This window comes from Rattus norvegicus, chromosome 18, assembly GCF_021556685.1.
Source record: "Rattus norvegicus strain SHRSP/BbbUtx chromosome 18, alternate assembly SHRSP_T2T, whole genome shotgun sequence".
NCBI lineage: Eukaryota > Metazoa > Chordata > Mammalia > Rodentia > Muridae > Rattus > Rattus norvegicus.
The window spans coordinates 15251137-15278638 of NC_141551.1; the positions used below are offsets into that span (position 1 = coordinate 15251137).

At 46.7% G+C, this 27502-nt stretch overlaps 1 protein-coding gene across 4 annotated transcripts in view; it reads left to right on the forward strand.

Annotated features, from left to right (window-relative positions):
• The window catches only part of Mapre2 (microtubule-associated protein, RP/EB family, member 2), a 139304-nt gene that overhangs the window by 43334 nt on the left and 68468 nt on the right, over window positions 1-27502 (forward strand). The window contains 1 exon segment of one of the 4 annotated variants that reach the window (NM_001101000.1): window positions 23-172. The exons of the other annotated variants lie outside the window; for them this stretch is intronic. Coding sequence (NP_001094470.1) covers window positions 54-172 — 119 coding nt within the window. The 5' untranslated portion in view covers window positions 23-53. 4 annotated transcript variants of the gene reach the window in all.

Below are 27502 nucleotides of genomic sequence, written 5' to 3' on the forward strand. Positions count from 1 at the left end.
ACCCTCCGCCCCAGTCAGCCTCCGCGTGTGTTCCCTCAGTCGGGAGAGCGCCAATGCCGGGGCCGACCCAAACCTTGTCCCCAAATGGCGAGAACAACAACGACATCATCCAGGATAACGGGACTATCATTCCTTTCCGGAAGCACACAGTGCGCGGGGAGCGGTCCTACAGGTACTGGCACAGGAGGCTGCGGACGGTCTGTCCCGTTACGTAACGCGGAGGCCGGGATTGCTTGGTTGCAGGGTCTCGTGTAGGTAGTGTGAGCATGGAGGCTTTAGCGGGTGGATAGGTTTGTTGCCTGCAAGGGGTCCTTCCTCCATCTCTTTCCTGCATGCCATCTTCCTGCATCCCCGAAGGGACGCGAGCTCTGCACTTCCTCTCCCCTTTCCCTTTTAGCATTTAAAGGAACCATTAGGTGGCGGGCACTAAAGAAGCAAACAAACGGGAGAATGGCGAGAAAGGGAGGATGGTGAGGAGCGCGCTTGCGCTTAACCTGGGGAGCATGCAGGAAAAGATGGAATCCTCTAGATGAAGCTGCAGTGTGTGATGTTAAACCGCCAGATTGATGGAGCTTTGTAAGAATTCTGCGCGCTGATTGGTGCAAGGATTGACAGCAGAGGTCACAGTGTCAGACATTCACCAAAATTCTCTCCATAGAAGCCTAGGCTGATTAGAAAGAGACCGGACTGTTTCAGATCTAGGAGAAAAAGGAAAAAAACCACAAAAACCGTGCCGCTGTGCATTTTCTGAAGAGTTTTATGGCCTCTACATGGGTGGGGGAGCCCTTCCTTCTTATTTACAGTAGAAAGGTGATGCCTGATGTTTTGCCGAGGTCTAACGTGAGGATGGGAATGCTATCGTTCATTGTGAGCTTTTTGATTAATGAGTTGTCTGTGCTGTTAGCATCTATTCCGCATTAACATATCTGGCAATATGTTCCCATAGATAAGCTCATTAAAATTGTTTGCATTGTTTGATAAGGATAACAATGTGATGCAGAACGTGGGTCTTAGGCAGCTCAGGGCCAGACTTACTGAGAGATAGATAACTGAGGTTGTGTTTCCTCGGAAGTTCTTTTGTACTAAGGTGGTTATTTTTAAACGTAGCCTTCATAACCACCAACAATGCTTTTACTTTAGAGCAGAACACACATACCTGTAAGATGGACCCCCTCAGCCAGTAAGCAACAGGAAATAACTCTCTTTAAAAAATAAGCCTTCCATCTGAATCCCCAAATTGTATTCTGGGCAGAATATTCTGTGTTCAAAATCTACATGCCTATCGAGAAGTAGAACCCAAAGCGCCCACTTCCTTTTCTTTGAGCAGAGACGCCATTTGTTGACTCAAAAAGGGAGGGGAGTGTTAAAAGCAACCCTTTGCCCTGTCATCTCTGGCAGTTATATAAATACTTTAAGTTAATTTTGGCTGTACCCATTGGGTCACCAAGTGTCATGTCTTACGGTTCCAATGAATGGAGTTTGCAAGAGCATCCTTAACAGATTTCGAGCGATCGTTGTTCCAATGTAAGCCACGGTGGTTCATCCTCAGCTTCTGAGACTCACCTTTTGGGGATCTCGCAGTTTGAAAGCCTGTCTTCTCCTCGCCTTCCTTATCTGGGGACACCCACCTCAAAACCTCAAAGGAGAACTTAGAGATGAACAGAACAGGTCGCTGTGCTGCCTCGCTTACCTGATCTGTTCTTAGGGGCGACACATTTGAAATCCTTGTTCCCCAAGTGACTCAGTCCCTGCTCTGTCAGTAGCCGCTGCTCCTAGGATAGAGTACACACTGTACCACGTGGGTCAGAGGAAGTTGCCTAGTTGGATTTTATTACTCATGTGAACCAGCTCAAAGTGGTAATGGAAAACTGTTTGACAGAAAGGTCAAACGGGCCTGTCTTGTGAAAGAAAAAAAAAAAAGAGGCGTTGCTTTTAAATGAAACTGAATGTGTGTTCTTAATTCGAGTTATTCCTCCCAGTCATTAAGTGATTTCCGTGCCCTGCTGGAGGCATCCTTGTGTTGAACCTTACAGAGCAGGATTGCCAGGTGCTGTAGGGAGAGATGCCGTGGGCCCGATGAAGAAAGAGTCTTCATGGTTCCGTTTTTGCCGAATGGTGTGCGGGCCACGCTCAGAAACAGACACGCTGGGTGCTCCCCTTGCTCTGCTCTCTTTACAGTGAATGAGCAGTAGAGCGGTCGCTCAACCACCGCATGGTTTCTGGAGAGACCTGAGGGAAGGGAAGAGTGTGGCACATTTCTCTGTGCAGGAAGCATTCCATCATTGCCTTGGCATCCTGGAATAATGTAGCCATCTGATTGCTGAGGAAACTTGGAAGGCAGTTTGAAAGCCACAATAGAGATTTAACCAAGTAACAGTTTGACCTTGGCTGTAGGCTTGAGGTAGCTCTCGACGAGGAGATGTGCCTGCAAGTTTTCTGTGCAGTCCCTGGGGATCCTGAATGTCCTGAGGCCCTGGCAAGAGCAGAAGCAATTCTGTTCCTGGCCGCTTCCCTGACTGCTTCCCTGGTACCTAGGTAGACTCTCGAAGCTCTTATCCCAGTCTCCCTTTCCTGACATTGCTTCTTACAATGAAGGATTTCCATTTTGTGTCTGTTTTGCTGCCTGCCTGTCTCCACACCACATTCATACAACGCCCTCCAAGGCCAGACGAGGTTGTCAGATTCCCTGGGACTGGAGTTATAGACAGTTGTGAGTGTAGGGAATTGAACCCAGGTCGCCTGTAAGAGCAGCCAATGCCTTTAACTGTTAAGCCATCACTCTAGGCCATGTGAGGTTAGCTGCTAAGGCGGTGGGTTTCCTCCTCAGCGGAGAATGCATGCAAGCACATAGGTATGTAACCTGGGAGAATGCATTGTTACCAAAGAGGAGCCACTCTCAAGAGCTTAGACTGGAAGGCACCTGGCCTTTCTGGCATTGCTGGCAAGAGAAGGTGTGAACACGTAGAAGGAATGATGGCATCCCACAAGGGATGAGGCTTTTATTCATTTAGGGTGGGTGGGTGTACATGCCATAGATGCAAACCTTGCCTGAGTGTGCTCTCTCCAGCCACCATGTAGGTTCTAGGAATCAAACTCTGCCTCTGGGCTTGGAGGCACGCACCCTTTACCAACTGGGCCATCCCCTAGGGCCAAGTACCATATTGTTCACCATAAAAATGAGATGTTGTTCTGGTGTAGACCATCATAAACAAGATATCAGTGCCTGGAGTTTAATAGATAAATCATTATCAAAACCCCTGTGCACTTTAATTATAACAGCAAGCTTCCCTCAAAAATCAGCCTTGTGTTGGAAATTCCACTTAAAGCAACAAAGTACCAAAATGGCCCGGTAAAGCCGCCTGCATACATTTCTCCAGCGACTACACAAGAGAGCGTCTACAGCCCCAGCTTCCCTGCTGCAGTTAGGAATCCATATATTTTAAGAGCTGCTTAAAAAATAAATGTGGCGAGGGCCATCCGAGGTGACACTCTTTAATTCAGAGAGCGAATGAGTCGTGGTCTGGATCTCCCTGGAGAGGCTACTCCCTACAGCTCTGCTCCACACAGATGCCGGTCGGAAATGAGATTTATTAACTGGCCTGCTGCCCGACGCATCTTTGTTTGCATAGTCTGGGCTTTTGAGAATGAGCGTGCAGAGAGGGCTATCTCAGAATGGGTGTTCCAGCCTGCAGCCACGGTAGCGCGCGTGTCTGAATGCTTTAAAATGTTTTACTCGGCCCCAGGAAGTGAACTGGAAAGGAAAGCAGAAGTAAAATGTAAGCCCAAAATATTCACTTAGAACATCCGGCGTTTACCACTTTTATTTTTATTTGTTTGTTTGTTTGTTTGTTTGTTTATTAAAGCGAGCTGTTGTTAGGAACATAGAGAAATATCCCCGTGTGCAGATCTAGAAAATGTCCGGTTGTGACGTGTGTTCCAGTCAGTAGGAGCTGTGGTAATAATGCCTCACATTACCAGGGTGTACCTTTCAGATGCTACCCCAAGAACAGCAGTTACACACAGCAAAGGGCTAACCTCACCTGTCTCCGTTATCTGCCTGTGGATTCTCGCCAAAGGAGACTTTTACAAATACTGGGGTTTGTCTTTAATGTTTGACTTAGTGCTTGTAAAGCCCTGGAGGCTACTTAATGCTGTTCTGGGTGCTCAACTTTAAGACTTGGTTTGGGGGCCTTCCTCAGAACCTCTACGAAAGGGGTGTGGATGCTGTGCCTTTGGGGAGAAGCTGGCCCCGCTCCCTGGTATCCATTTGTGGTACAGGATCTTAGTAGAGCGGCAGCGTGAGCTCCCCTTCTGGATTCAGATTTGCTTTCCAAATCCAGCATCTTTTCTGTCCTTAGGGACCATGTGATACTGAAACAAACAATCCCTCAGATTCAAGGAGGGACAACGACTTGGAAAGATACAAATATCCCATTTGGATGGGAAAATTCAATCCATATTTGATTGTCCTCTCTGGTCAGCCTCTGTGCTATATGCCCCTTGAAGAATCTTGAGTGCCAATAAAGCCAGGGATAGAAACAGGTCCTCCTATATCAGATTTACACTGCTGTCAATATTTTGCTTAGTCGGCTTGCAGTAGTGGCTTGCATTTCCTGAGCCCACGGTGACTCAAGTCAGGAAAGATATCCTCATTTTGCAGTGAGAAGACTCATAATCAGCAGTTAGCAGGACGAGAGAAAGGTCCTTCTCTGCCTGGCTCAGGGAATCCCTCCTGGTGGTGAAGCAAGGAAAGCAGCATGCTTCATTAAAGGGACAGCAACTGGGGTCACTTCCTAGCTGGCAGTCTGATTAAGGGGCTGATGTACCTGAGCCCCTGTGTCTTGATCAGAAACTCAGAACAGAGGACCTGGTCTGTCGGTGTGAAGGATGCAGAAGGGTGGATAGGTGTGGCCCAGGAAGGGTCTCAGGCAATCCCAGCATCATCATTGTGACGGAGGTCACAAAAGTGGCCCAAAAGTTTACCCTGTGTCATACGATCGTGGCTTAAATTTTGTTGATTTCACTTTCAAGGACAAATATATTTGCAACCCTTTTTTTATGAAAAATAACGTTTCCCACAATGAGTTATGGGAACTACCTTCAAAAGCTGGATCTGGCAGCAGGTGCCTGAAATCCCAACACCCAAGACAGGAGGATCAGGAGTTCAAGGCTGGCCTAGGTTATGTGAGCCTCTATCTCAACATAGGAAAAGAAGACAGTGCTGTCAGGCTACCGTGTGACTGTGAAATACTAATACATTCAGCTGGTCTCGGAGGCACTGAGCTCTTCTAACACTGTGTGGACATCTCACTGGTGTTCTGTAAGCCTTACTTCTCAACTTACCTTAAGAGTCTGTCTTCATATCCTGGCCCTTGGTATTTATTACTACGTGGAGAGAATTCTTCTCAAGCGGAAGCCCCCAGTCCGCATATGTAACTAGTAAATAAATGTCCCAGAACCTTTGCTTAATGAAACATAATTTTTGCTAGTTGCATCTCCAAAGATGGACTGTTTATTTTAATGAAAATAACCAGTAAGGTAAGACTGAGAAAGCTTTTATAGACCAGGGCAAAAGTAGTCTTTTGATAAATTACCAAAAAAAAAAAGATACATTTTACATATTTTCCATTCAAGTTGCCCCATGTTATTTAGGATTTTGCTCACTTGAACCAGGACAGATTGTCTTAAAGGTCTTTTCTTTCTTCTAAGGTAGGAGGAGTTGATGACAGATATATAGGGTGATCCAATTGATGCTTTTAGTAGTGGTGCCCCTCAGTGTTCAGCTAGTTAAGAAAAGAGGGTTCAAACTCAGTCTTCCTGATGCGTCTGCACCTAGCATGGTTCCATCAGGTTCAGTAACTGTACCACAGAAATCTGATTTTGGTCATGACTTTGGCATAGAGAAGGATGCCAGCGAGGAGTTTAAGGAGGAGAAGTAATTTGTATGCATGTATGCACATGCATATGGGCACGGAGCACATGCAGAGATGCTCACTGGCAAAACTTGGCGGTTTCAGCACCAACACTTTTGTTCTGCAGTCATTTGGCATCTATGACATTCGACGGGACAGAACTTGTGGAAATCTAAATTTTAATTGTGCACGGGGGTGGGGGGGCAGATGAGGGAGTTTATCTGTAATCTTGGCACACGGATGCAGAGATCTTACATTTGAGGCCAGGCTGAGCAACATAGCAGTATCTGTCTATCTGTCTGTCTGTCTGTCTGTCTGTCTGTCTATCATCTTTCCTTCCTTCCTTCCTTCCTTCCCTCCCTTCTTCCTTCCCTCCCTCCTTCCTTCCCTCCTTCCCTCCCTCCCCTCTTCCTTCCTTCCTTCCCTCCCTCCTTCCTTCCTTCCCTCCTTCCTTCCTTCCCTCCCTCCTTCCTTCCTTCCTTCCCTCCCTCCTTCCTTCCCTCCCTCCTTCCTTCCTTCCCTCCCTCCTTCCCTCCTTCCTTCCCTCCCTCCTTCCTTCCCTCCCTCCTTCCTTCCTTCCCTCCCTCCCTCCTTCCCTCCCTCCTTCCTTCCCTCCTTCCTTCCTTCCCTCCTTCCCTCCTTCCTTCCCTCCTTCCCTCCTTCCTTCCCTCCCTCCTTCCTTCCTTCCCTCCCTCCCTCCTTCCCTCCCTCTCTCCTTGCCTCCTTCCTTCCCTAACACAGAATTGACCCTGAGGGTTCCAGTCGATGCCTACCGTCGCCTGAACTCAGTTGGGAGCATCTCCTGAGATTGCCTTGGATGGTCTGTGATGCTTCTTATCTTGTGTTGTTTTACTTTGAAGCCATCAATCGCTTGTTCTTTATTAAGTGCCAGCCTGCCCTGGCAGAGCTCTGAGAGGTAATGTCATTCTTCAGAGATGCCGGAGGCATCGTGAAGACTCTCTCCTGCTCACTGTTCACTCTGCATATGAACGCCGATGTTCCTTACTTACGAGCCCACCTTGGTAACCGCAAGGTTTTTAGTTGGTGCTGCACAAATCACAGGGAAGTGGCATCACTGAAGTTGGCTCCTCCCTGCTGTGGTCCTTGCCACTCTCCTCCCATCGTTCTAGGGTGCCGGGGACATGTTCCCAGCCTAGAAATGTGAAACACCTGAAGTTGTCAGCATTAAACTTTACACAGGTGCCATCGTGTTAATATTTAAGCCCAAATTTTCTTCCCTTTAGCAAACAGACTTCCTTCCACCTGCCAGTCTGCTTATCGGGCCCTTAGAATCCAAGGGTCAATAATGCCAGCACCTCGCTGCCAGAGGGCGGGCAGAAGGCTAGGTAGCAGCAAGAAGAGAGTCTTGGCAGAGAGACCCAAAGAGGAGAGATGCTCACCCATGGCCCCAGAGAAGACCCGTGTGTCTGTTTTATTCTGGGGTACGGCTGACACTGGCTCACCAGATTCAACCAGACTAGCAAGCCCCAGGGAGCTTCCGGCCTCCACCTCCTCAGTACTGCTGACACATGCTACCACACCCTACTCTGTGGGTGCTGGGGATCAAACTCAGGGTTGTATCCTCTCGTGACAAGCACTTTACCAACGGAGCTGCTCCTTTGCCTCCCCCACTCCTACCCTGCATTTTGAAGCAAGGTCTTCAGTAGCCAGACTGGCCTGAAATTTTCTGTATATTCAAGGTTAGCCTTGAATTCCTTGACTCTATTTCCCAAGTGCTGGAGTTACAAGCCCACGCCATTCTGGTCCAGCCGCAAGTCCTGTTCTACAAAACGTTTGCTTGTTTGCTTGCTTGTTTTGGTTTTGATTATTTTGAGGCAGGGTTTCTCTGTGTAGCCCTGGCTGTCCTGAAATTCTCTGTGTAGACCAGCACAGGCTGGACTGAAACTCAAAGACCTACCTGCCTCTGCCTCCCTAGTGCTGGGGTTAAAGGTATACGCAGCCATTGCCCAGTTAAGATTTAAAATTTGCTATTATGTGTCTAGTGTATGTGCATTTGTGCGTACGTGTGTGTGTGTGTGTGTGTGTGTGTGTGTGTGTGTGTGTGTGTGTGTGTGTTTTCCTTTGTGGAAGTCAAAGGACAATTTTGTATGGCCTGTTCTCTCTTTTCACCTTTCCATGGGTTCCAGGGATGAACTCAGGTTGCTTGGTTTGCACAGCTTGTAATTTCCCCATCACCCCAGCTGTGTAAGTACCTTTCTTATGTTAGAGCTTCCCAAGTCACAGATGAGCAGTACCCCACCCCCATCTGAGGGAGCCACCATCGTCCTAACTTCATTTTGCTTTCTCCAGGGCACACTGCTGCATTTGAGGGTGAGTCCAGCCTGCTTAGTATGCTCAGTAAGTCTCAGCCTAACTGCACGCTAATCCTCTATGAGGATTATTTTTCAATATCCTCTTTGCAGTTTCATTTTCTTCTTGTTTATTGAGCACCTGCTGTTTGTGAGGTGCTGTGTGGGGTCCTGACATTGTTCGAGAACAAGGAACTGCCATTTTTCTGTTACTCTGACTTCTGATCCACCTAATCTCCCACTTTAGGGCAGTTACACACACACACACACACACACACACACACACACACAGAATGAGAGAGAGAGAGAGAGAGAGAGAGAGAGAGAGAGAGAGAGAGAGAGACTATCAGTATCTGACCTTAGAGTAACCCCTAGAGCCCGTGACAGTGGCCAGGCAGGCAGCCATCCATCCACTCAGAGCCTGCCTTCCTGCACAGGCAGCCTCCCCACCCAGCAGGCTGGATGAAGCCTGAGAGCATCCCCAGGGACACTGCCAGTTAAGAAACAAAGGACAGCTTTGCGTGCAGTAACTTCACTGTGGACCTGCGCACTGTCTGCATTGGAATAAACAGACCTTGGAGTGTGTAACCAGGAGGGCTCTGCTAGAAAAGGAGGAAGCAGATGGATGCAAGGGTCCTGGGAGGGCAGGTTCCCAGAGGCAGTGTGTGAGGTGTGATAAAGGCTGAGGGTTTCTGGGGCGAGTGTGTCTGGCTTCCCTCACCCCTGTCCTCCTCTTTCTTTCTCTTACTCACTCTGGGCGGAGTGAATCTACTCCTCCAGCAGTTCTAGGGTAGCCAATGGTGAAGAGTAAGTGAACTAGGGTAGGCATGGCCCCAGGCAGGGGAGACCAAGTGAGCCTCCCCCAGTTCTCCTACGGGGGCCTGGAACTCATGATCAATCCACAAGTATTTGTATTTGGGGAACTGACTTCCTCTCCCTGGGATTGTTGAAAGGGACATAGCAGGGACTTCAAGATGTCCCATGAGCAGCACTGGTGGCTTCTACTTCCTCAGTTCCTTTGCCTTTTCTGTCCAGGTCTGGTACCTCCTTCCTACCAAATATCGAGGTCTGGTGGGACGCTCAGAATGCCCAGCCAGCGAGCTCCCTGGACGCGAATGGCGACACTTTGCTCTGGCATAAGTCCTATATTCTCTGTCATAGGCTTCCTCAGGACTGCACGACCCAGGACAAATGCCTCTGCCTCTTTAAGCATCCTTTTCCTCCCATACCCAGGGAGCCAGCAGCACCAACCTCACAGGGTTGTCCTGACGACTGAATGCTAGGAGCGTAAAGAACACTGCAGCTGCCTGGGGCAAAGTCAGTCCTGTTCAGAATGCTAGCACCAGTTTGAGTCTGATACGTTTTACCTGGCTTCACAGTCTGTGATCTTTGTGTCCTAAATACCTGGCACAGTACATGACACTCGGCAGATGCTCTTTAAAAAATCCCTCTGTCGGCCTCATTAAGAATTCATGAAGAAACAATCAGCTGTATCTATTTAAAGCATATAGTTCAGTGGCTTTGGATATCGACCTCCGCTCCAAATTCTCTGTGCCCTCTCCAGCCCGTGCTCCCACTGCCCACAGCCCCAGGAGCCACCAGAGCCACTTTCTGTCACTACAGCTTATATGAAATAGAATCAGATGGAGTGCCCCAGCCCATTGTCTGGGTGTTTGAGATCCATCCATGTTGGCTGCATCTACCGTTGTATAGCTCCTTCCTCCTTCCTGCTGAATAGTACTCCATCCACAGTTTACCACAGTTTGTTTATCTACTCACCGGTTGCCAAACATTAGCATTTCCAGTTTGGAGTGGTTCCGGATAAAGCTTCCGTGAATATTCATGTAGAAATCTCAGTGGGGACATGTTTACGTGTCTCTCGTGAAGTGATTGCGTTTAACTATATGGGGTGGGCAAGGGAGAAAGTGCACCAGAGAACAACCTCGAGGGTTTCTGAGGCACCTGCCACTTGGTTTGTTAAAGACAGGGTCTCTCACTCGCCCTGAAACTCACCTAGTAGGCTGTGCTGGCTAACCAGTGAGGGCCAGGGATCACCTGTCCCTGCCTCCCAGCTCTGGCATTAAAAGCCTGTGCCATCCCCCCACGCCCTCTGTGTGGGTTCAATCTTTTTACCAACTGAGCCCTTAGCCTCCAGGGTTTAATCTGAGAGCAGTTACTCAAGAGTGGCTGTGCCATCTCCCTCTCTACCAGAGCCTTCGCTGATGGGTCCTGTCACTCTTTCAGATTTGGGGCATCCTTTATGGGGTGTAGAGGAGTTTGGTGGTGACTGACGGTGAGAATCCTTCTGTGTGCACATTGACTGCGTACATTCTGTCATGGCGGGTGGTGCAACTCTTTAGCCCATTCTCAACAGCTATTATACAAGAGAGTGGATAAAAGTGTTTTCTAAGCCAGGCAGTGGTGGTGCACACCTGCAGTCCCAGCACCGAGGAGGCCAAGACACGTGCATCTCTTAGTTCGAGGCCAGCCTGGACTACAGAGGAGTTTCAGGATACCCAAGACTACACAGAAAAGCCCTGTCTGGAAACAGAACAAAACACAAAGTATATTTTGAATACTTTAATGTAGTCCCAGTTTAGATTTTAATGTGGGCGGGTTTTGTGTTTCACACCTGCATGTAGACCCTTCAAGAAGAAAGGCTGCTTCTACTGGCCTCTGTCTACAGACTGCTGCAGACTACCTGCAGCTTTTTTTTTTAAATATCTTTTAAAGATTAATTTTTTTATTATATATAAGCACACTGTAGCTGTCTTCAGACACACCAGAAGAGGGCATCAGATCCCATTACAGATGGTTGTGAGCCACCATGTGGTTGCTGGGAATTGAACTCAGGACCTCTGGAAGAGCAGTCAGTGCTCTTAACCACTGAGCCATCTCTCCAGCCTGAGAACAATTACAGTAACTTAGAAAAACTCCTAAATCCACTTTTTCAGTGCCACGTGAAGGTGTTAGATTTGGGAGCGGGGTTCTCTTTTCCACCCTGACAGACTGCTCTTTTATTTCTGTGGAGGGCACTGTAATTATGTAGATAATCTCTCCTTTATGTTGTGGGCTCTCTTACAGGAGATCAAAGGTTCTGCTATTAAGTTTAAGAACAAAACGTGTGTAGAGACTGTTTGTATTTCCTTTAAAGCCAACTAGGAACCATTTGCCTGTTTTCGAAATCTTGCCTGAACCGTGGCTGCCCCCTTGTTTGAAATTCTGCAGCGGACACCCACCTCTTACTCCATTCTGACTTGAGGGACTGCTTGTTTGTGTTGTACTGTTAGGGCTTAAGCCTTTTCCACACACATTTACAATCTGCTTGAACACGTTCCCTCCCTCTGTACTCTGCTGTCCTGCCCTTCTCACCCTACCTCACCTGTTAGTCTTCCCTTCGCCCTAGACCAGCGGTTCTCAACCTGTGGGTCGCAACCCCTTCAGCAAACCTCTAATCCAAAAGTATTTACACTAAGATTTGTAACAGTGTCAAAATTACAGTTATGAAGTGGCAACGAAAATAGTTTTATGATTGGGGGGTCACCACCACATGAGGAAATATCTTAAAGGGTCACGGCATTAGGAAGCCACTGAGCTAGACAATTGACTTGTATTTTCCTGTCATCTGGATACAATTGATTTTTGTCTGACTGACTCCATTCACTTACTATGATCCTCCCTAGTTACATCCATTTTCTTTCAAATGATGTAAATGTCATTCTTTATGGCTGAAGATAATTCTGTTGTGTTTATACAGACAGTTTCTTTATCCAGTTTTTTTGTTGTTGTTGAGGGACACCTAGGTTGGGTCCATCAGTTCACCGTTTGAACTGTGCTGTACTGCACACTGATAAGCAAATGTCGCTGTCGTGTGTTGGCTTACAGTCTTTAGGGTAAATACTCAGGCCTGATATTTTTAGCGTTTGAGACTATAGCTTAGTAAGTTACCCAGCCTGGCCTTGAACTTGGGACTCTATTACATCCGGCTCTTGAGTAGCTGGAACTGTATGCCTGTGCCACCAGGTTTGTCTTAATTTGGAAGCTTTGTTTGGCTCTCAGCTTAGTTCTAAGCCTCTAGGGGGTAACTACCTATAGTTGGCGCTGGAGGCCAAGCAGCGAGAGGCGTCTGTGGGTGCTGCTCAGAGAGGGCGAATGAGCGTAGTTCCACACCCAGTTACAGCCCCACAGCTGCTTCGAAGGCCTCAGCACAGAAGTTCACTGTGACTTCACAAATGCCCTAGGCCTACTAAGGAGATTGTGTGATTATTACTTATTTCCTTAGTCAGTTTCTCTTTTACTCCCAAACCTTTAAGGCCAGACGTAGTCAGCCTTCCTGGAGGAGCGTGGTCTCCTGCAGAAGGTGGTTCTCTTTGTTCTAGTTGGGACTGAGCCGGCCACAGCCAGTAAACAATGAGTGCAGAGTGGAGACATCCTTTTGCTGTAATTGGGCCTGTTCTGTGAGAGGAAGCTGTCCTATCAGACAGGACATCCTGTGATCCTCTGGTTTACTATGTTGTGGGCAGGCTTGTTATTTAAATGCTCGGATGGTCTCCTGTTTCCTTCCCTGTTAAGTAGGGAGCCCGCTGTGATGATTACTTTCGCTTTGAATCTCCAACAAACAACACACTCCCAGAAAATCAGAACTCATTTTCTCCTCCTCCCTCATCTGTGTGTTTTCCTTGGGCCATTGTGGAAAACATTCACAGCTTCTTATGTGAGCAGTCATGATTTCACCAACTACCATTTTCGTTGACTTAAAAGAATTATATGAACATGAACAATGAACAGAGACATTTTTATTGTTGCTTTTAAGATTCATTTATGGTTATTTTTTATGTGCATGGGTGTTTTTTCCTGCATGGGTGTATATCTGTGTGAGGATGCTAGATCACCCACAAGTGGGGTTACAGACAGTTGTGAGCTGCCATGTGGGTGCTGGGAATTGAACTGGGGACCTCTGGAAGAGCGGGTAAGTGCTCTTAACCACTGAGTCCTCTCTCCACTCTCGAGAGGTGTTCTTTAAATCAAACATTAATATATGGTTCTAGGATTGGGTCTATTGTGAGATACCTACACCCTTAAATATGAACATGAAACAGGTTCACAAGGTGATAACAGGCACAGGCTGGGTGTTGCCAAAGCTGTTCTTGCGAAGGCTCCCACAACAGACTGCTGTACACTGGGTGGTTTAACCTTTGTCCTCTCCTACTGGTGAGGCTAGATCTGCACTGTGCCCTTGGCGGTGCCATGCTCCCTTCACAGGCTCTAGGAAAGAATCTTTTTTGTCCCTTCCCATCCTGGTGGCCCCATGTGTTCTATGGTCTATAGTTTTAACGATCAGTCCCTGCCTTTGATTATTCTGACCCCTTCTTCATCTGTGTATTTTTCTTGGACTATCATTTAAAAGTCATTATATCTTCCTCATAACGAATTCATTTATAAAGATCCTGTTTGCAAAGTGTCATTCTGAGGTTACCAATACACGGGACTTTAGGAGAAGGGACGGTCTTCAACTCTATGTATTCATTGCCTATGCAGTTCTGTGTGGAAGTCTATGTGTATGCATTGTTTATGTAGTTATATGTGGAAGACTATATGCACACATTGCTTACGAAGTTATGTGTAGAGCAGTATGTGTATGCATTAATTATATAGCTAAGTGTAGAAGACTATGCATTAATTATGTGTGAGAACCCATTTTAAAGTGTGTGTTTATAAAAACGCATAAAATGTTCTATTATACATACAAAACATTGGGTTGATTTTTTTGGGGGGGTTTGTTTTGTTTTTGTTGTTGTTGTTGTTGTTGTTGCTGCTGCTCTTTGAGGTGAGGTCTCCTGTTGCATAGGTCCACTGTGAACTGACAGTGTAGCCAGAGAGGGCTTTGAACCCCTAATCATCCTGACTCTGCTTCCCAAGTACTAGAATTACAGGATTATGCCACCATGCCTGCCTTTAAGTTTAAAAGAAACTTAAAGGATAAGGGTTGTGACAGAGAAAGGAAATAATGGCTCTTTTTATCCATGTTGGGAATTAAACTTTCAGCCTTGTGTGTGGTACGCACTGAGCTAACCTCCAGCCTGAATTATGGATATTTAAAATGCTTAAATCTTAATTTTCTGTATTCTCCACTTCTTCTGTAGTGCAGAAATGTGCAGATTTTTTTTAACACAAAGATCTCTTTTAAAAGAAAAAAGCACTTAGACATTTTAAAAAGCCATTTCTTTGCTTTATCAAATTATTACAAACTACTTGACCTTATTTAATAATTTCATCTTAACGTTTATGCACACACACAAACATGCGAGTGGATCTGTTGGTGTTTTAGTGAACTTGGTATTGTTGTGCTTGATGTGATATTAACTTTCACAGCAGCTAATTCGGGGACAGTGAGAAGTAATGTCACATTGTCTCAATATGACCTCCATGTGGCCTCCGTGATGTCATGTTGGCTCCAATTTGACAGTCAGAATGAAGTTATTTATTAGTTAATGGTTGAATTCAAGACTAATTTTTAAAACATGTTTTAAAGTTTCTAAGTCAAATTAATTCTGGGATTCACTAGAACTAGGTGTGGGGACAGGGCATGACTACTTCCAAAGTGTCACTTTTCATCGGTTCATATTGGCTCCAAAGTTGAGCAGCAGTAATCGCACGTGGCCTCTGGACCTGGGTTCTTCCTCACCATGCCATTCTCTAGACAGGTCAGTGAGTAACTAACCAGTTCTTACTCTGTCCTTAAGAGTCCCACATCTTGGGGCGATAGAGACAGTATGGTAGTTGAGTGCACTTGTGTAAGGCCCTGAGTTAGAATCCCCTGTACTCTTCAGAAGACACGGGTGTGTAGTAAATAAAACTCTTAAATTCAGTAGAGCCCACAAACCATCCACATTAACCTACTACCACTCTAAGATTTCTTTGTCCAAGCCACCTCACTTCCTCCATTCCTGAAGCCAAGGGTCTTAACTGCGTGTCAGTTATTTTTGTGCCTGATCTGGTTTATATGTGGCAGAGCTCCTACCCGCTCACGTGTTCAGCTCTTGCTCTTCCTCTGGAAACTTCAGTGCTGAACCCCCTTGCTGGGTATGGTATGATTCTGACCTAGAACTAAAACAAGGGGAGAGCAAAGAAATAGTGCAACACCGTGTGTGTGTGTGTGTGTGTGTGTGTGTGTGTGTGTGTGTGTGTGTACACTCGTGCATGAGTGTATCTATGTGTGTGCACTTGTACAAGAGCATGTAAATGCTATAACTTTTGACCTGTAACAAGACTAAAAGAATAAAGCAAAGAAATACTGCTGATATCTCTTCCTTCCTTCCTTCCTTCCTTCCTTCCTTCCTTCCTTCCTTCCTTCCTTCCTTCCTTCCTTCCTTCTGCTTCCCGCCTCTGGTAAGGGTAAATTGGTGTTTCTATAGATATTTCTGATATTAAAAAGACTGTTAGTGTCTTCATTCTGGTAATGGTAATGAGTTTGTTGACTTAAAAACAAATTTCAAATATACAAGATGGTAGTTGGCGTCATAAACAAGAACACTAAGAAGTTGGCTGAGATGTGTCCTAGTAGCAGTGCGCTTGTCTGCGTGTCTGAGGTCTTTGGTTGGATTCCCAGAACTGCAAAACAAATTGGAGAGTATTCTAATTTACTCGTTATTGTCAGCTTGACTGTGAGAAGAATTACCAATGAGCGACTCCTCTGGGTATATCAGTGGGGTTTCCAGAGGGGTTTCTGTGAAGAGGGAAGACCTACCCTGAATGTGGATAGAACCAACCAGTGGGCCGGAGTCCCCAGATTGAATTAAAAGGGAGGAAAGACGGATCCCTTGAGTTCCTTCGTCTTCAGACTCCACACCTCTGCTGAGAGGATGTTTAGTTTGGGGGAAGCTGCTGTGTGAACTGGCAGAGGAAGAGGGCTCCTGGCTTTCAGTACAGTCGCCTACAGCCACAGCCCTGGGCCCAGATCACTCACTCTGTCTCAGCCACCGTGGTCACCAGCACGTCTGTTTGTTGCCATGTTCAGGAACGATGTCTTTTCTCATGTATGTGATACAGACTGTGGTCTCTGGGGTTGTGTTGTGAGTTTGATAATCACGCAAGGATGTTCATCCTGCTGTCTGTGGTGACATGTGGCCCAGGATAGCTTCAGTGTGGCTGACCCCAAACTTTGTAGATGACAGGGTGACTGAGACGCCAAAGGGAAGCTTTTCCATTCCAGGTAGGAGCTGAAAAGTTCGTAGCGTTCTGTTCCCCGGTCTGAAGTTTTCCCTTTTGACCAAGCCTACTTTGGAAAGAATTTCGAGAGGAAGGACTCAGGGGATGAGAGTCTGTTACTCAATTCAAGTTTACTAGAATATCTTTAAATGTTAGCCTGCAGTTTACTGTCTTATTAACAGTCTGTTTTATGGTACTTCCTTTTCATTTCAAAATGTTCTCACGTGTTTAAAAATCATTTTTACCATAAAGAAGGTGCAAGCCTTTGGATAAGGCTTTGGGAGCGAGATACCAAGATTGTATTTTTAAGGATATGTTATTCTGAACACATAGTCAAGATTCCTTTATTTAGATACCAATCTAAATTCCTTTATTAGCTTTGAAAAAAAAACCAACCTATAAGCAGTCAATTTTTGCTAATCTGCCACAAAAAGAGTAAATTGAGAGCCTTGGCTCTAGAATACATAGTAACTTGAAATGTAAAATGTGACGGATCCTAAAATACTAGCGTGGCTTATGTGTTCCAGCTGCCAGGTGCTCTCGCCAGAAAGCCTTTCCCATCAATAAACGGGGGAAATCTCACCCAGATCTCTACTGTTCAGGGCCTCTCTTCCTGGAAACATTTGTTTAAAAACCATTGTGGTTTAAGTGCAGGGTGAGGAACAGGGTTTAGCGCCTGCCTGGGCTGCAGGAGTTCAAGGCTGTCCTGGAGAATTTAGCCGAACCCCAGTCCTGAGGTAAGATTAGGAGGCTGGGACGGTAGCTCACAGGTACAGAGCACTCGCCTAGCATGCTCCAGGCCTGGGTTTGCTCCCCTGTACAAAATGAAGACTTGATACAGTTACAGAACAGCTCCCTAGAGCCACACTGGGTCTACACAGCAGCTCTTTCTCTTCCGGGTCTGGAGAGGAGGGGGCTCACATTGAGAATCACCCCCGCTCCAGACCCCAGCTCTTCTGCATGATGGTTGTGACCTCACAGAACCTCTAACTTTTCCCACATCGAGGCGTAAAAGAAGCTGTGAGGCATTGTCGGGTGGACAAAAGCTGTGCTCATGGCTTCCTCTTACAGTAGAAATGGGTAGTCGCTAAATACTGTCCCATATCACCTCATCCAGGCCCCATGCTTCCCCATTGAAGGAGTCTCTGGTGGGGTTATACAGATGACTAAGTTTACCCAACCAATTGGGTGTTTGGGTCTAGCTCTGGATCTCGAATCTGATGCCCTTGACTCCTCCCTAGGTCAGAGCCCTGTTGAGTATCCTATGCTACGGAGCCTTTTGTAGCTGCCATCAAGAGTGCACGTTAATTACCCCTCACTTTTTTTTTTTTAATTCAAAAGACAAAGTCCTTTAGTCCGCTCAGCCCTAATTTGTTCCCTGCAAGCTGCCTCATAGCACAGGGATATATCAGAACGTTGCCTGCCTTAGTTATGATGTCCGTCCTGCAGCTTTCTCTTCCCCTCAGAACTCTCTCGAACACTCGTTTATTCAGCGTGGACTTAGTTTTGTGCACACCCTGGAGATACGGCAGTAAATAAGACATACACTATAAAGTTCCTGCCTGCACAGACTTTGCACTGGGGGGATAGGAAGGCTGGCTGAGGAGTTGACATTGAAGCTAATCAGAGATTGTGTAATAGCTAGGAGTCAGGAACAGAATAACGTCAGAGTAACTGGAGAGGCCACTTCAGGGCGGCAGGAAGGGCCTGCTGAGAAGGTGACATGGAGGCCGGACCTGAAGCATGAGGTGTAGGTGGTAGTGCCAGGTTCTGGACACAGCTTCAGTTTTCTTTGCCTGTGCCCCTGTTATCCCTTCATGACGAGCTGGGAGCTTGTCACTTGTTCCTCACTACCGGAAGGTTTAGAGGAGGCAAACTGAAGGTGCTGACAGAGGAGCAGCAGCACCTGAGCCCCGTTCACTGCCACACGCTCTTCTGCACTGACTCTTACACAGCTGAGCATGACCGCACAGTGGCACCCAGTGCGCCCACTTCCTGAAAGGTTAACCAGGGGCCATGCCGGGTGGGGTGACTTGGGCCTTGACTTAAAATTACTTGGGATCCTGGGAGAGAGGAAAGGTCAGAGTGGCAGGGAACAAGGCCAAGCAAGGCTGGGAAAGTAAACAGAAGGCATATGGAGAAGAGGAGGATATAGAGGGAGCCAAGAGGGGTAGGCGGGGCTGCTGGGCAAAAGTTGGTGCCCCGAGGAGGCCAGCCAAATCTTGTGGCATGGGAACAAGCCCCGGGTTATTGGGATTATTTTCAGAACACGGAGAAAGCCACCTACTGCTTGGAACAGATGGATATTTAGGCAAATACAATCAGCTGCATTTCTGACCATATGAAGAGACATGTGTCCACTGTGCCTGCACGAATGTGTGCACAGTGTATGCGTATGAGAGACCTCGGCACTTTCTCAGTCTATGAGATTAGCTTCCATTCATATCCCTGGACAAAAAGACTTTTTAGAATTCTAAAATTTTCATATTTCTTGGATAAGAGTCAAGCTTCTGATTCACTTGAGGGTCCTAGATATCAACTTGATTCTGAGATTAAAAATGAAAATAGCAGAAATGTCTACCTGTATTTGACATCTAAAGGTTTCTTTCTTCTTGGTTAAAAACGGAACAGAGGACATGCTCAGGAGACTCCTGATGAAAGAAAGCACTTGACGGCATCGCAGGCAGCAGCTGCCTACTGAAGGTGGAGGGTTCGTGTCCAAGGCAAGCCATGGGGCCTCATTTTGCAGACAGCTGCAGCAATCTGTGTGTTTTAGCCATATTCTAAAAGTGCCTTTTAAAGGGGGCAAGGCTGGAGAGATGCTTCAGCAGTTAAAAGTGCTTGCTGCACAAGCACGAAGACCTGAGTTCAAATCCCAAGCACCTTTGTAAAAAAAAACCAGACCTTCAGATGAGGCACCTAAAGATCGTCTACCGTAGATTCAGACATGGATTCCATGAAAGAACAACACCTAAACCCAAGAGGGCAGCTGTTGCCACATCCAGTTGATGTTGAAGATTTCAATCAGTTATAAAATAAATGTTCTGGTTTCACAAACAAAAAATTAATTAATTAATTAATTAGTTATGGCGGTAATAAAGATAAGATACCAAAGAATATTTAACAGATCTCCAGTTAAATATTAGGTTTAATTTGTTTATGTCCTTCAGAAGTGTCTTTCCAATATGTGCTTATATTTATATGACATATAAACTATCATGCAGAGCTGGTAGTTATGTTTGAATTATGGTTTTCATCTCTTTGTGGTAATACAGATTGCCCATTGAGCTTGATTGAGAATTTGTGTCCATGTTGTCATCTCTGTTGTTTTTCAAGTCCAGCTCAGCAAATGGTATCATTTCTCAATATTTAGTGAAAAAATTTCCTTTCGTTATAAGGATTGTAGGGAGTTTCTGTATCTGACTATTCAAATGGAAAATGTCATACTATTTTCCAGATGCATTTGCTGCTATTTTAGAAATAGATGCAATTATATTATATTAATAAATACATGTGTTAAATATATATATATTAAAAAAACAGACCTTGTAGGGGACGGAGACAGGAGGATCATTGGGACTCACGGGCTGCTGGGTGGTCCATGTTCAATGGGAGAGCCTGTCTCAAGAGGATAAAGAGGAGAACAAGATGTCTGATGACCTCCTCTGGCTTTCACAGGCGCATACAGTGTACACACACACACACACACACACACACACACACACACACACACACACAGAATAAAAAGTTAAACGTAATGATTAATTGTGGAAGGAGCAAGCACCCTTACGTTATTTTTCTGTTCACCCTCTCCAGGAAATGGCAGTTATTAGCAGGAGTTACAAGTTCAGATGGCCAAGCTAATCAGAACCTTATGCTCACATTGATAGCATCCAGCAGAAGCTGATACACAACAGCCTAGAAAGGCCTGGAGTCTTTGCCAGCCGGCAACCCAATTCTGAACCCAGCCCTCTCTTGAAACTCAATTTCCTCTTAACCTTTGTCTTCAAAGTACCTTCCCGTGAAGGCCTTTCCACTGGTTTCTTTGTAGTTTTGAACTACAGGTGCCTAATTTGAGGGGAAATGGTGTTTTAGGGCCTGTGGTCTAGTAACATGCTTGGTGCCAACACTTCCTTTCCATCCTTGTGTGAATTCAGCTCTGGGCTCAGACCTCTGCCACCTTGGAGGCCTCCCCTCCTTCCCAAGGAGTTTGACTTGCCTTGTCTATCTCATCCCTTCACAGGAGATAAGACGTGAGTAAAGTGCATACGTGAATCTGCCCACAGCTGTGTAGTTACGTCACAGAGACCCTGTGAGGGCTTTAATTTCCTTCCTCATAATCTGCAGATACACAGAAACCTCAGTACACCATCTTCGCTGAAGTACCCTTTGGGGGATGATTGAGTCTTGTCAAGGTTTTTCTTTCGATGACATCCTCTGGACCCCTCTGCTTAGACTTGATCTCTGCAAATCTTGGAAAATTGGGCAAATCTTTCCTCACCTGCCCCTATATCTGGGTCATGAATGAATAAAGTGAAAGGGATGGATGGATGGATGGATGGATGGATGGATGGATGGATGGACGGACGGACGGACGGACGGACGGACAGTGATGAATGAATGGGCATGGTCTAGAGATACTCTTTTTTCGATGAAGCAGTGCTTCAGACCTGCCTCTCAGAGCTCTTCATTTGGGGAATGAACTATACACATGGAACTTTCTGGCTCTGTATGGAAAGCCCCAGTTCACCAAGGGGGATTATCTGGGGTTTTCATTCTGGAGGAGCTGGGACCTGTGAGTGTTGTCACAGGGCTTCCCACCCCCTTCAGAGAGGCAGAGTAGACCGAGGAGAGCAGCGTGGGGCTTCCTGCCTTTGGCTTATCCTCTTTCTTTGCTATTGCCTAAGGATTTTTGGTTTTGGTTTTGATAGCGTCTCACTGTGTAACCCTGTCCAGCCTGAAACATGCTATGTGGACCAGACTTTCCTAGAACTTACAGACCCACATACTCTTCGTCCAAGTGCTGAGCTTAGAGCCATATGCCACCACGCCCAGCTGACTAAATATCTTAATCTCTAGACATAGATGTACTTTAAAAAAAGAATATTTATGATTGAAGTTATTCTAGGAACTATAACTGATAAGCTTAAGGCCATTTTTGTATCATCAACTTGATAAATCTCTTTTAAACACATTTGTGCATACTAAGACTATCCATAAAAGATCTACTTTTACTAGAACAGTCATAAAAAGATATTTCTGAGTAAAGAGTCCAGTTATAAGTTTGAAACACAGCCCCTCTTCTTACCTTATTTGTGGAGGGCTCTAACCTTGACAATCCTAAAAACTTTGGCCAGAGAACAGTCTGACTTGGGATCTGACAGTGTAGCCTTTGAGTGAGTGAGGTGTGAGTGCATGGCTGATTGAGAAAAGGGGTGTTTAGGGACCATGGGTGCTTCACTCCCCGAGAGCTGTGGCTGAGCTGTGCTGGTTGTAGACCTTTATAAGGAGATCGCTGTGTACATAAACTCAAATACATAAGTCTTTCACATGAAAGAAAAATGGCATTCGTCCTCTTATGTATCTTTTCCAGTCTGCTCTTCCTTTCATTTGTGCAAAACTGTATTTTCCTGAGACTCTCAGTGGTGGATTACTTCTCCCAATGATGAGAGGATTGCCGAAAATAGAGATCATTTGAGAGAAGAAAGATAGTCATAGGAACTGATACTGTCTGCACAAAATATGTGAATGGAATGTACTGGTGTAGCTGGTCAGACTTTCCTGAACATTTTATAGCAAAACACCAAGATTCCAGTTGAGTATAGTGTCCTTACGGGAGTGAGCCAACAGGGCGAATGGGTCCTTCTTGTCCTTAGGAAAGACGCGTCTATTCCTACATGTATGCGCGTGCTGTGTGAGGTTTTCTGTGCTCTGTGCACGTGGTTATCTTTAGATTCCAGAAGACGGCATCAGAGGCCCTGGGGCTGGAGTTAGAGAGGGTTGTGAGTCATCTGAAGTGGGAGCTGGGAACTGAACCAGGTCCTCTGTAGCAGTGGTAAGCACTCTTAGCTAATGAGCCGCCCAGCAGTACCCATAATGACTTTGAAAGGCTTAGCTTCAACATGGGCTCAGATTGGAGTAAGCTAAATAGGGCCACTGCAACAAGCGGCAGGCAGGGCCACTGCATACAGAGGGCTGATTGCTCCGCAGATGGTCTTCTCTAAACTGGGGAAGATTGTGAACACAGGCGTTAGTTGTTAAGAATCAAAATAGATTTCACATGCCTCAATCCTCAAGTTTATTTCTTTTTTCTTTTTTCACTTTTTATTGATTCTTTGTGAATTTCACATTAATGACCCCAGTCCCCTCATCCCCCTGTCCCCTCACATCTGCCCATGCCCCTTGCTGCCTCCTCCCTAAAATAAAACACACACAAACAACAAAGCAGAGGGGGGGAAAAATCTCACTGTGGAAGCTGTAGTGTGTCAGTGTGTCCCTCAGTGTATCCCTCTGTCCACACACTTGCAAATGTTCATTGCAGTGAGTCACTAGTCTGCTTTGAGGCCTCTGGCCTCTGTGACACCAACAGTATTGTTTCCTCATTGGGAATCCTCCTGTTGTTCTATGTCACGGAGATCCCACAGCTTTGGAACAGGAGGGCTGGCCCTTTTATGTGTCCCAGCTTTTCACAGATGATATAGATTTTGGGGTGAGCCAGTTCAGAGCCATGGACCTGGGACTGGGCAGTAGCTGACCTGGTCAGTATGTCAGTTCTTCTTATCCACACCATCAGGGCAAGCTCTGCTCTGGCTAGATCTCCCAATGCCACCATCGGCAAGGTTGGGGGTGGAGGGGGCACTCTCCCAAGTGCTGAGGACTGTGAGGGGCTGGGCCAGCTCCTCTGCTCTCACACCCTCAAGGCTGGCTCACCCATGCCTTTACAATCAGGGCCAGCTCTACTGTGCTGTCCAGGGCCTGCTCTCCCAAGCTCATGATCCTGTGGGCAGCTCTCCTTACTGCCAGAGGTTGTGAGGGGTGGGGGCATCACCTCTCAGCCCGCACCATCCCATGGTAGATGACTCACACCCTGGGGACTGGCTTACCCCCGTCACCAAGGCCAGGTTCACTGGGCTGCCTGGGTAGGGCACAGGGCCTGCTTTCCAGAGCACAGCATCCAGTGAGAGGTGAGACCGGTTATGCACAACCCTTGGGCATCCATATGGTTCTGGGCAGCTGCCCCAGCCAGGGACATTGACCACCTACCCCTGCCACTACATAGCCCAGGATTCATGCATGGCCCTCAGCAGCAGCTCAGGCCAGGCCCTCACCATGAGTCCATGTAGTTGAGGCTGACTCCTCACAAGAGGCTGCTCCTCTCTACCACCGAGTCCCCAGTTCCGCCTCTCTGCATATGTTCAAGCTGCTTCACTTCTCTTTCTCTCCCATCTGACCACTTATACACTTGCACGTCGTGATGGCGCCTGGGAGCCCCTGGGTGACATTCTCCGTCTGTGCTCCATGGCGTGGCAGCAAACGGGTGTCTGTGGCCCAACTGTGCCACACACTGAAAGTCGGGTCCCTGGTGGCATGGCAGCCTGCAGGTCTCTTGTTTTTCTCCTCCCATGCTGTGCTGCCTGGATTGTATTGGATTGGATTTATATCTGTCCTAGGTATAAGATAGACTGGCCACCAAGCCAGGCATCAAACCAGGATAAAGAAAGGACTACCATCTGCCCTGCTCCTGACTGATTTAAGAACAACAACAACAAGGTGTGATGTCCTCCACAGGAGGAGGAAGACAGACAGACTTGTGAGCTGCCATGCGTAAAGACCCTCCCTTCAGCACGTGACACATTTGGGCTACAGACACCCGTTTGTTGCCACACCATGCAGCACAGACAGAGAATGTCTCTGCCCATTGCCAGGAGGGATCAAATTAATTTCTTAAATTGTTCTTGTATGAACAACCCCAAAGCAAGAGGTAGGATCCTGGAACACCTGACCTATCAGGACCCCATCTTGGGGGGCTGTGCAAGGGTTGACTCTGAGAATGTGGAGGAGAAAATGGTGACTGTGGCTGGGGGGGTCCATTTGGTGGGGTTGGGTAGGGTAACCCTGAGGTACAGATTGACTCCCCCAAGAAATAATTTGGGTTAGCAGCCAATGCTGACAGACACTTTACATATTTGTTTACTTTTGAAGGATGCTTCCCCTGAAATAATTCTTAAACCTTGACAGATTGGTTCTAGGGCAAACCTGCAGATTATGGGTTTCAGGACCCATGACTGGTAAGGCGGTAGAATTCCTGTTTTGGTTTTTCCATGTCTGAGGCTTGCCAGACCTTACTCCAAGCTAACTTGCCTCATTGACTCACAGAAAATTCCATTTGCTTTAGCGAGCAGAAAATCAATGTCTAATTTTGTGTAGCTCAATAATTGCTGTAAAGCATACACTTGCTGTGTGTCTCTGTCCTGCCCACCACCAGTCACCAAATGCAAGAGAAGCAGGACACGTCAGCAGGACACCGGGTCCCCGGCTGGGCTGCTTGCTCTGAAGTTACTGTCCAAAGGAAAGCCAGAATTGCAGCTTTCTGAGGATAGGGACTTCCGGGGTTTTGTTTGTTTGTTTAATTTGGGTTTTGTTTTTTTGAGACAGGGATTCTCTGTGTTGCCCCGGCTATCCTGGAATTCGCTCTGTAGACTGAGGAAGCTGGCCTCAGACTCACAGAGATCCTCCTGCCTCTGCCTCCTGAGTGCTGGGGTTAAAGATCTGTGCCACCATGCCCAACCCCTTTGTTTTGCTTTTTTTTTTTTTTCAACAAGGTGGCTCACTGTGACTCAGGGCTCACCTGTTAGGCTACACTAACTGTCCAGTAGCCCCTGTGATCTACCTGTCCCTACCTCCCCACGGCCCTGGCTGTTTATGTGGGTTTTGGGATCTGATTCAGGTCCTCATGTTTATTCCCCAATCTCCCCTATTTGCTTTTTACAGTAGTGAATTTAACCAGGTCTTGAAGTCACTCTGTGGACCTTCGTTTGTAAGTTTGGCAAAGTGAGCTCACTCTGTCCCAGAGGCCCCATGGTAGGCCACCTGATAACTGACTGCCATTTCCATCCAAAAGACCTGAGGAAGTTCCAGACCTGAGCTTCAGCTCTGTTCCTGTGCTGGTTTTTTGCTCTGTGGCATTCAGGGTGACCTCAGTTCTCATGGTTTGACACTTATCCTGATAAAAACATCAGAAGTTAGTCAGTTAAAAAACTGATATCTTAGGGTTGAAGCGATGACTCAGCAGTTTAGAGCATTCGGGTCTGGATTCAGTTCCCAGCATCCACATAGTGGTTCACAGCCTTTTTTTTTTTTTTTTTTGGCAATATTTTCTTTTCTGTTCAATTAATTAATTAATTAATTAATTCACTTACATCCCAATCACCACAGTCCCTCCCTCCGTTCCCCCTTTCCTTTCTCCTGTGAGAAGGTGGATGCCCCACCCCAGGAGGGTATCTCCCTACCCTGGCACATCCTGTCTCTGCAGGGCTAGGCACATCCTTTCCCTCAGAGGCCAGACGAGGCAGCCCAGAGAGGGGATCCAAGCCATTCCTGACTCCAGTTCCAAGGACTCGAGTGCTCTCTTCTGACCTTCAAGGGCATCAGGCATGCACACGACACACATACATACATCCAGGAAAAACACACACATAAAATAATAAACAATATCGATATTTTAAAATCACTGTTATCTCTGTCTTCATCGGAGTGCTCTGTGTCCTGTGAAGCAGGCACACTGGCCTGGAGTGTGTCTGCTGTGAACTGGTGCAGATCCTTCACTGAGAGGCCTGCCCTGCTTTCCTCCCAGGAGCAGCAGGAAATGACTTTATCTCTGAGGTGATGGCAAACTCCCTGTGCTAAGCACGCAGCACTTCTGCGAGGCAGGAGCTCTCTCGCGCCTTTAAAATTCCATGTCGGTTAAGATGCAAGAAATTGTAATGAAACCTTAGAATCTCAGAACATATCTGTGGAAAGGCTAAGATTATTTGATTCTCATCAGAGGCTAATATTTAGAGAAGCATAAGAAATTTGTGTTGGTAGAAAAAAGTAGAAGGGACTGGGGAGAGAAAAGATGATGTCAGTATGGAAGTAAAATCACATAGACACACACACACACACACACACACACACACACTGAGATGCACACACAGAGAGAAGAGAGGGAGCGAGAAACACGAATACACACAGAGAGGGGAGGGAGAGAGAGAGAGACATGCATGCATGTACACAGAAAGAGAGGGAGACACACATACACACATACACACAGAGAGAGAAAGAGAGAGAGAGAGAGAGAGAGAGATGCATTCATGCGCGCACACGCACGCGTGCGCACAGAGGGGGAGGGGCGGGCAAGGGGCATGGACACTGTGGCTTGCTGGATGTTTACAAGGACACTTCCACAAAGGGCATGCCAAGCCAAAACTGTCAGGCCTAAGCTCAGAAAGCTGGCATGTATGGGTGGGCAGTTAACAAAAGACACCACAAAGTCAGGCACGCACAGAGCTGTCTCACTGAAAGAGAGAGACCGCCTGGAGATTCCACTTGACTGCCGTCGGAATGCCCGTGAATGCCCGTGACAAGAGGATGGACGGCAGCAAGCCTTAGACATGATTGGAGGGTGGGGCTCACTAGGGGTTGGAGTATAAAGTAGTACAAACATGGAAATCAGTGTGGAGGTTTCTCAAAGAATAAAAATTGAACTTCAAATGACCCAGCTATGCCGGTTCTTGACACATGCCCCAAGGACTCTGCATCTACCACAGAGACACTTGTTCATCCATGTTTATTGCTGCTCCACTCATAGCAGAGAGAAAATGGAACCACCCTAGATGTCCATCATTGGATGAGTGGATAAGAAAAATGTTCACACAGGAATTTTATGTAGCTCCTAAAAAAGATGGAGTGCAGGGAAAAATGAAACGGATGGATTAGGAAAATTGTCCGTTAAGCCAGGTGACACAGACTTGCACAGTCATGTTCTCTCGTGCAGATCCTAGTTTCCAGTCTTTATAATCGCGTGTGTGTGTG